This window comes from Bidens hawaiensis, unplaced genomic scaffold, assembly GCF_021521415.1.
Source record: "Bidens hawaiensis isolate Kalapana, Puna unplaced genomic scaffold, B.hawaiensis_p1.1 tig00023609_1, whole genome shotgun sequence".
Classification (NCBI taxonomy): domain Eukaryota; kingdom Viridiplantae; phylum Streptophyta; class Magnoliopsida; order Asterales; family Asteraceae; genus Bidens; species Bidens hawaiensis.
The window spans coordinates 230,066-240,811 of NW_027493697.1; the positions used below are offsets into that span (position 1 = coordinate 230,066).

The 10,746-nt window shown below is 35.0% G+C and overlaps 1 protein-coding gene across 1 annotated transcript; it reads right to left on the bottom strand.

The window, feature by feature from the left end:
- Positions 1-1,042: 1,042 nt before the first annotated feature.
- LOC143567707 (DEAD-box ATP-dependent RNA helicase 38-like) lies at positions 1,043-10,003 on the bottom strand. The gene is made up of 9 exons (XM_077054060.1): positions 9,978-10,003; positions 9,071-9,125; positions 8,378-8,635; positions 7,805-8,041; positions 7,452-7,517; positions 6,947-7,363; positions 6,760-6,874; positions 1,675-1,760; positions 1,043-1,184 (listed from the first exon to the last, which is right to left on the bottom strand). Exons 1-9 carry the CDS (start codon positions 10,001-10,003, stop codon positions 1,122-1,124), a joined length of 1,323 nt encoding a protein of 440 aa, XP_076910175.1. The 3' UTR covers positions 1,043-1,121.
- Between the last annotated feature and the right edge of the window lie 743 nt (positions 10,004-10,746).

Consider the following 10,746-nt stretch of genomic DNA (forward strand, 5'->3'; position numbering starts at 1 on the left):
CATTTTCACCCGCTAGCCCTCTTGCGCCTGCCTTGGTCTGCGTGCTCGCGCCCCTCTCGCGCCTCGGTGGTGTGGTGCTCGCGCCCCGGGGCGCGAGCGGATGGGCTCACGCACCCCCTCTCGCGCTCCACACCCCTCAGCCTAAGAGAATCTTTTGACTTGTTATAATGTGATATATGCTTGGTTTAATCTTAACTATAATGTTTGTGGTGTGACTAGTTTATTATTATTATTTGTCCTCCCTCCTCTTTGGCTTATCCGTTTATACCACCACTTCAGCTTTAATCATTCTAAAATATGGATATGCTTGATGACAGGCTACTTAATAAGAAGTGTTACAAATAAATAATTGGGGCAGCTGCTTATTTTTCTGCTTTCAAGTGTTGAAAACAAATTGGGCTTTATATCCTGTCATATAGCCCATATAAATTGTTTTAGACTACAATTATTATGTGCAATCAACCTTAATTTGTTAAACATACACCTTGTACATTTATGGTGTCTCGATGTTTTGATAACCTACAAGTCTTTATACGTACTTCATTCGGGGTGCTTCAACGATTAAGAAAATTTGTGAGTGCAACAACACACTTCTGCATACCACTTTTCGCCACTCCTTGTTGTCCTTGTGTCATTCCCGTACCATTGGTTTATGTTGACAAGTGAGGTGGAATGGCTAGTTGACAAAGAGAGATGTCTTGTGGGTCTATAAGACCATGTGTGTTGGAGGGATGCGTTAACTAACACTAACAAAAAGTATACTTTCGTGGTCGTCATACATTCACTGCTAACTAAATCATCAAACATATGCAATAGTATGTTTAACCAAGTTCAATGCTTTCCATAAATATTAAATCACCCTCTTTCTCTCTATTTCAAAAATAGAAACTCAAACCATGAATCCAAACCACCTCGCAAACAAAAACAATGGCAACCATGTCACACGCAAAAATAAATAAATCCGACGAGTGATAGATTAGTGATAGATTCATTCAGAAGAGAGTTCTAATACAAGTAATTAATAATCAGATTCAGTTCACTCAGCTCAACACACATGATACTCTGTTTGCAACGAGTGACGATTAAATAACATGGTTAGATTAAGGGCGGATCCGAAAACTCTACATCAATCCAGCTTTCTTCAACGCGACTTTGAAGTCATCATCACTTGTCCATGATGGCACCTAAAAGGTTAGAAACAAAATATGATAAGTACAAAGTATGTGCCATTTCACCTAAAAGTTAGAAACAAAATACACAATGATTCTTTGATATAATAATTATTTATTCCCAAAAACCCTACTTAAATTTGGGCTGAAATCTAACAGATTACTTAATGAACCTTTCAGCAGGAAGCCAGTTAAATTGTTAAACCATGATCAACATTGTGGCATTCTGGTTGTCTGCTCATTTAAGTTCGTGAGCATTCGTCCATGTATGTTTGTTTATGTACAATGTTGCATGCATGCATATATATATGTGTGTGTGTGTGCATACATAAATATATACATACATATTATGTTTGGTTAAACTCGAACAAACAAACACAAACAGGCCATGTGGTTCATGTTCGTACTGTCACTATTACCATGACACAACCATGTATCAATAGATTACGAAAAGGCATAGATATAGTTTTCCATTATATAAGAATAGACTGTAAGAAATATTTACCTCGGTAACATTATGGTTAAATTGTCTCTCGATTTTTTCCATAAACATGCGATCCTCATCATCACATAGTAAGTTGAATACAGCTCCTGTAACATATTGTATACAGTTTGTTAGGACAGAATCCATCATCTGAAGCAACCCATGAAAGGAAACATCCCCTTGATTTTATTATTAATATTCGACATCTACCATTTTGCCAAATGGTAGCCACTATGACTTTGATTTTAGCCCACAAGTTTTCATTTAGACATGTGACCAATAAATGAACATTTCGATCAAGTATAGTCAAGTCCAAAGTTGCACTTTTGGGACATTTGACCAATAGATAAACATTTCTATCAAGTATGGTCAAGTCCAATGTTGCATTTTTGGGACGTATAACAATACCGGTTCTATACGGACACAACTATATAAATCGTAAAATGTGAAAGTATAAAACAAACATAAACAGGTCAATAAAAAACATTACCCTTGCGGCCAAACCGTCCTGCTCTACCTACGCGCTTTAAGTATACTTGTTAGTCAGGCTCTGGAGGATATTCACAACTTTTAACTGGGATATCATAGTTAACCACCAGATTAACCTGTGGAATAAAATATAATTATCAGACTGTAAAAACGGAAGAAATGGAAGTGATCGATGATATTAACTATAATATTATTATGTATCTATATGTTATTATATTATTTTTAATATAGATGATATGATACTAACTATATAAGTTTATTTAGTGTTGTATAACCATCGTTATATTAACTATAATGTTTCTATGTTTTTATATTACTTTATATATTAAAGTAATATATAAAGTAAGTTTACATAGTCGTTTGATTAGTGAAAATTGACACTTTTTTTATTACTAGGATAATTAGAAATAGTATATAATAAAAATATAGTAAGTTTACATAGTCGTTTGATTAGTGAAAATTGACATATTAATTATGTTACACCGACGATACACACGTGAGAGGTTATTATGATTGGAAATGAATTCGGCTATCTCAAATGGCTGGTCTAATATGGCGGTGCCACATGTTAGAATAATATGTAAAGGAATAACGTTGGATCTAGCTATCTCAGATGGCTGATTCAGTCACCATACATTTACACGTCATCGCCTACGTGGATTGTCATTAGAAGAGAGGAATTAAATTAAACCATCTCAGATGACTGAACACCTAAATGTCATTTGCTTCATCATCAAGTACCTAAAAACTATTTTTTTATATTAAACCTACTACTTCAATAAAAAAAATCATTTTCCTTTTGCCATACAATTTTAAAAGGACAAAATGTACCAGCAAGGCTATCGAGTTGTATGGATGGGCAGTCCATATTTCCAATGCTAATGAATGATGTGTTGTTGGTTAGTGTCCACTAAATATATACATATGAAAATGTAAGTTTTTCCTTCGCTACCGGTTATCCACACACCCTTTGACTTATCCGCACCTCCTTTCAAGTGGGGTTCCATACGATAGTATAGCCCCTATACGATCGTATGTAGGGTGTGTGGAGAACCAAAAGGTGTACGAATAACATATCCCTTTTCCTCCACAAGTGTAGACCAAGTATACAAGCTGACACCCTTGCATTCATATGTCGGTAAAAGGTGCATAATTTTCAGATTAAGCATATCTTTTCTTTTGCAAGAAAGAGGCCGTATTTCAATTTTAACCATATAATATCCTTCACACAAAGGAATAATGATATACGGGCAATCCACAAAATATTAAATAGTTACCAAGAGTTGCCCCATTGCTTTCTACAAGTATTAAGACCACTCTCGTTTGTTTGGTTGGTTGACCAAGAAATTAAAAAAAAAATGGAAACTAAAATTCCTCAACCAACCACCCCCAACCAAGGTCGGTCCACCGACTCTTGGTTGGGTATTTTTATATTATTTGTTTTGATATTTCTTTGAGACAAGCATGATACTATGGGTTCAGTATATACAAAAGTTTTCACATTATCTGATTACAAAAGAACTATATATATAAAGTTATAAAAAAAATCTTTTTGCAATGGATAATATTAAGTGTTAACATGATCGATATTTATTTCCGACTCTATTCCTAATCTCTTTTCAAATAATTTACTTTTTAAAAAAATCTAGAATTCATAAACTGTTATAATTAAAATAAATAATTTATCAACTTCGATATAAAATAATTATTTTTTTATTTGCAAAATAATTATTATTTTTATTTGTAATACCATTAGAGAATTAAAAATAACCATAAAGCTTATTAATTTAGTTGAAAATTGGTTTAGATTGTGTTGTTAATGAGAGTGAAAAATTGCGTTTGTTTGGGCTGTGTATGTAAAGAAAGAAAAATTAGTTTTCTAATGAAAATTAGGTTAGGTTGGGTTAAGCACCGCCTCACAACTCAATACTAAATTTATTTTTCTATTTATTTGTGATGAATTTGAAAAAAGAATGAAGTGTATAAAACACTCAATATGCATATACGATGTGAACTAATAATATTAATATTTAATATTGTTGAGGCATTATCTTTAAGAAAGATTCTTGACATTGAAGACATGCTTTAGGAGGTAACTGGGAGATGCCCGATAGTACTGGTCGTTCGAGAGCCGAAAGTCTACTACAGTCTAGGTCAGAAAAATCAGGTTATTCACCCACAAAAAAGATATGATGGATCTGAATTATACTTTACATTTTTTTATTATTGAGATAAAATTCTATGTGACACTTAACAATGATACTAAGGGTACTGTTTTTTGAGGAACTTTAACCTGATTTGTACCCGCGAGTTGGGTAGGACGGGCTTGTTCTATGTCAGGCACGGAACTTGGCTTTATTCCTAAGTCTGGTTTCAAGAACATATTGTGAAGCTATGGCATCTCGTGATGGTCCTTATGGAAAGATACTTGGAAACTAACGGATCTGCCGCTATTAGGTTGATTGTTTTACCGGCCTATCATAACCTTCCAATTCACTAAATAGACGTGAAAACTATATTTCTTTGGGTAAAAAAATAGGAAACATTAAATCAAGGTAATACTATTTGTTTTGGTATGATGAACTATTTTTTTCCAGAAAATAATCATCAACTATTTTTAAGTGTAGCAATTTTAAAGTTTAGTCAACCGACGAGATGTCATTTAGCCATCAAATAATTATGCCAATCAACTTGTGTCAATATAATGTCAAAACAAGTTAAGTTTAATAGTTTAATTTTAGAAGAATACCTATCAATAATTAGTATGAAGCTGTTCTAGCTTTTCTGCTAAAGCGCGTGGCTTTTAACCACATGGGCGTGGGTTTGAGTCCCACGGATGGCGATGTGTTTTTTCGCCTCACGAATTAAAATTTTCAGTAGTTGATACATTGCCGTACATAATTTTTTGAAAATATGAAAAAGATCGAGATGATTTAGTTTAGTTCATTTCATTCACTAAACTTGATAATTATAAGTATTACAAACAAAGATGTTAGTTATTATCTAGAAATAACTAAAGCAAAAGTTTTGTAAAAATGATACATTATTATTAATATTATTATTATTAATGTATTTAAAAGAGAAGTTTGGTGATGTTGTTGATGCATGATTGGTCCATTTGATAATGCTTCATTAGGCAAGTTTTTTTTATATAATTTTTGGTTTTTTATGCTTTGTTTTTCTTTTTTAAAGGTTTGATAATTATATTTCTAATTAGTTTTGTTATGTTTTTATTTGTTTTATTTTAGTTCCGATATCGTAACGCACGTGATAGAAACTGACCTAATTTGCGTAGACTTACTACATTTTGTTTTAGTTCCAGTACCGTATGAAAATCGACGGAATGCCTATTTTTTTTATTTTCCGTTTTCGTAACGAACGTGAAAAAACCCGACCGAATTTGCATACATTCGCCGCCTCAAGACCAGGGATCAACAACGCTCGGGCTTTATTAACGCTTGAGTTTTACCAACAGACGCGACCCCATTGGTCCATCTCATTTTTAAAACTTTTTTGTTTTAGTTTCCGTACAATAGCGCACGTAATCAAAATCGACCGAATTTACGTCTACCGCCTCAATAATTAGGACCGATAATGCTTGGGTTTACCACTGTCCGGGTTTATCTACCTGCCCGACACAACGCGTCGGGTAAAAAAACTAGTTACTCATAAAAGTATGGTGATAAAGAAATGATGATACATTACTAATTACTAGCTAGTGAAAAAAAACCTTTCATAAAAACGTTTAGGATTCAAGACAGGCTTGATTTTGACATGCTGACCACCGAGATCTATGATGGATACAAGAATGTTATGAAGACAAAGTTTGAAGACCTTCTCGATGTGTTCAATTCGTAGTTCCGTGCGATAATAGGGTTCGATGCTAGAAGTAACAAGGCGATTGAAGTGAGAGTCTTCAGTATAAAGAAGCGTATGTTCGAGGTGCAAATGGAAAGCTCGAAGCTTTGGTTGCACAAGTTGAAAGTGATGATGAGTTGGAACCGTATCTTACACTTTTGAATGATAAAAAACAGGAACTTGATCATCTGAGAAAAGAAGTGTTCGTGAGGAGGAAAGATGATGTAATGATCATCAACTTGGAAGACTATCAACGCACACTTTGCATAGTATTGCTTGGCAACGGTATCAGTATGTGAGGCGGTGGGGCTAAACAACAAAGATGATCTAAACAAGATTAAGGTTTTGAGTGTGAGTGAGAGCATCAAAACCAGAATTTTTTGGCTCAACGACCAGTTATCATGTGAGAGGAAGACAGTTGCTGAAGGAAGAAAGGCATATGTTAAGGAGGATTCAAGATAAGAAGATCCAGCAAGTGACTTTAAAGATGGAAAATCTCAGTATCTACTGACTTTATAGATGATGATGATGATTCAAGATATGAAACCTTTTTTGTTTATGTTAAGTTATGTTAAAGCCAAGGTAGTTTAGACTATAGACTTGTCCTCTCTCTCTGTCAATGTCTATGTCTATGTCTAGAGATAGATACTATTCATGATGTGATGTGGCTATCTATGACTATGATAATCATGGTAAAGGTATGAGAGAATCATTGACTTTTTATAACGTGATATATGCATGGTCAATAAAAAGTATTACCCTTGCGGCCATATCGTCCTGCTCTACCTACGCGGTTTAAGTATACTTGATAGTCAGGCTCTGGAGGATATTCACAATTTTTAACTGGGATATCATAGTTAACCACCAGATTAACCTGTGAAATAAAATATAATTATCAGACTATAAAAAGTTAAAAACATAAGAAATGGAAAGGGATGATACAAACCCGAGACTGATCAAACCCTGAAAAGAGAAAATCTGCTGATATTAGAATCCGATTCGACCCGTCTTTGAATTCTTTCAATATCCTATCTAGATCTTCGCCTGCAATTGCATTTTTAATTGTTGTTACCGCATAACCACACTTAACAAGCGCCTCATGTAACATTTGAGCACGATTTGAAGCTCTGACATATATAATTGTTTGCCAGACTCCATCGCCCAACTTCAATATTTTATCCCTAATTATCATAAGCTTTGAGATGTCATCATCTAAGTTCACTTTATACTGCTTGAAAGAACCTAAAGACAATTCTTCTTTGTTAACAGACAATTGGTGGAATTCTTGTACAAAAAGATCTTTCTCAAGTGTTGATACAAAAGGCTTCACTTTGTCACTGAATGTAGTCGAAAACAGCAGAACCTGCACATTGTTTTTGCTTAAATCAATAACATATACAGAACTCGATTAACATAATTAATTAGTTGTTGTTGTTATACTGACAACACACCTGGCATTTGGGACTCCACCTGACAATTTCCTTCATTATCCTTACAGCATCATCTTTGTAAGCACGCTGAACAAAATAAACCAGATACGTTGAAGAAAATGACAGATAACAAGCTGCAGACAGCTGTTAGATATTTCATTGCGGTATAAACAACTGCATGTAAGCGGCTGAAGTTGCCAAAAAAGACCAGTAATTTGGATATGCATAAATGATACAAACATCATTGAACAAACACGTTACTTTTCTATACCCTATAACAGGTTGATAACTTAAGGACTTAGATCAGATAAGCTAGCAGACATATTACAAAAGCGATTAGAGATGAATGTTCAAAACAAGCAAATAGAATATACCATCATAGGATCTGCCTCCTCAAGCACAATGATCTTCAAATTAGATGTACGCAACTTGTTGAGTGCTATCAATTGATAAGTAGTACCCGGTGAGCTGATAACAACCTGCGCTGTCACTGGTGCTCTCTTCGAGACTGGGATATGATTATAATTAGCTTTAGATGATATATCGGCAGGAAGAACCAAATCCGATGTTATGCCAGTAAACTGTCCCATCTTCAGTACCACTTCCATAGTCTGCACCATCAAAGATATTATTATTGTAATTATGAAATCACAAACTGAGCAATCAGACAACCTCCAAATCAAAGAAAAAGAAAAAACGGTGTGTCTTGTTTTAAACTGACTTAGCGTATCGGTCAAAGAACACAACATCTATGAGGATAATATATATACTTTGTAATTAAATCAAGCTTACAGTTTAAGGTAGCATGTAAACATTTTCAAGAGATGGTCCCTATCTAATGTAAGGTAATGTTTTTTTTCTTTTGTCTCCAATAAACGAAATTTTATTGCAAGCAGATACAACTACTCTTGAGTTAGTAATATAAAGAGAATGAAACACTAACTAACCTCAGTAGCGTGTCCTCTGGTTGGACACAAACAAAGAGCCTGGGGAGCAGGTAGCGTAGGATCAATGCGATTGAGCATAGCGAGCACAGAACAAGTTGTCTTCCCGGAGACCATAGGCGCCTGAGCCATGACATTCTTGTAAGGCGGAGTTAGTATCATCGGCAAGCTCATGGACTGGATCTTAGTGGGCCTCACAAACTTCATATCCACACGCAGTCCCTTCATTAACTCAGGAGAGAGATTCAAATCTTCAAATTTCTGTAAAAAAAAAAATCAAAACCCAATAAACTATAATTATTAGTTTAAAAAAGAAAAAAAACAAACAACAGCAACATCATATGAGTGAGTGTGTTTAGTTAACATACAACTTGAATGTCGGAATCTTTGTCGAAGAAAACGTTAACTTCTTGTTTGAACTCGTGGGAGGAGTAAGTGGAGCGTAGTTCTTCTTCGGACTCATTCAGGAGGTCCAAAGTTTTCTTACAGAAAATGGATATGGCGGAAGTTGAAGCGGCGGAATTGCTCCTGAAATTGACAGGTTTAAGGACGCCCCTGCGACGAGTAAGAGCACTCACATCCCCTCCACCGTCTTCAACCCTATATATATATATATATATATACATACATACAAATAAATAATAATTTAACCAAATAAAAACACTACTTAATTCAACATAACATAGATCAGCATGCCATAGCACCATCATCATCATACATGGCAGGCAAATCCAACACGATTAAATGGTAGCTGAAAATTAGGGCTTACATTATTATTATTAAGCATACACATGAAAGAAAAGAAGATATATACAAGCAATTCGAAGTTCGTTCGTGTAAACCCTAATCTAACGAAGCCCTAAATCAATCTGAAAGTAAAAGACGAACCTGAAGCCCCGGTCCGTGTTTGAAGGTGATTGATTAATTGATGGATGAAATCAATTTGATTCGGAGAAACGAGAACGAATCGATCCACCAGTACGTGTTTGTAAAACAAAGAAAATAAAATAAATAATATTGTCGACAATTTAATTTGCTTATTTTAAGCATAAGCAGCCTATGACTTTTTAATTTTTTAAAAAGTTAGGAACATATTTTAAAAGTTACAAAGTTTTAACTTATGAAAAAATACAGCTATAAAAAGGTGAAATAAGGGATCCTTTGGAATGACACATTTCATTCCGGCTCTCATTCCTTTATACCAAACGCTACCTAAATATTTTCTTAAGTTAGGACCCGCCTCCGTTTCTTGGTAAACGAACAAGCGGTCTGACACGTTACAACTTCTCTTTCTCCCTTCTTCTAATCAGTATAACACTACACACACGTTTTCTTTTTTACTAGTTCTTTTAACTTTTCTACCTTCAATTGATCTACGGCCAACATACCCAACATGCCAAACACTCGTTTACGCACTTAGAAATGTGGGCAGGTAGGTTTTGTTTATCAAAAGACCTTTAGTAGTCTAGTGGCAATCAAGTTGAGTTATAAATATGTTTGTTCTTAAGTGACTAAGAATTGTAGTTTCAAATACATGTTCAATATAATTTAGAAATATAAGTATAATAAAAATAGATAGCTAAATAAGGTAGGCTTAATTTACCATGTTGGATTTGTTTTTAGCCCCATTGTTAATCTTGGGCCACCAGTCATGTGCTAGTAAGCCCATAAAAGTTAAAACAACTCCCATCATTGTTACGGGCCGATATACCTTTACACTCGCAAGTAGAGGTGTACATTGTACAAAACCGGTTTGGTTAAAGCATGGTTAAAACCGGTTTGATCCAAACCGGTTCGGTTTATAAATCGGTTTAGAAGCGAGAGAGGCCGACCTGGTCCAGGTCGGTTCGGTTCGGTTCGGTTTAGATCCGGTTTTAACCTAATCGGTTCGGTTTTAAAACCTGTTTGGTTGTTCGAAAGGGGGACCGGTACCAAAACCGGCCGTTTGAGTCGGTTCATGAACCAGTTTGGTTGAAACTGATTTTCTAATCAAACCGGTTCAGGTTGGTTTGCCATGAATTGGTCTAAAACCCGTTTTTTTTTTGTACTTCTCTACTCGCAAGTCATATCACACGTTGCTAATGCTAATATATTAGGGCGATGCTGGGTCGAAATCTAAATCTAATGAATAATATTTGGGCTTGGTGGATTTGGTATTTTGGCATCAAGAAGTTTCTTCACAGGCAGGGACGGATCTATGTTTAAGGTGCGAGTTCACGGGAACACACAGAGTTTCAAATTTTACATAGAACATATATATAAAATATGATAGTGAACCCACATATACTTAGTGAGTGAAACCATTAACAAATTGGATCTCTGGTCCAGTAGTAAACATCCTTTGTTCCTATTGTTAGAATCCGGGTTCAAGC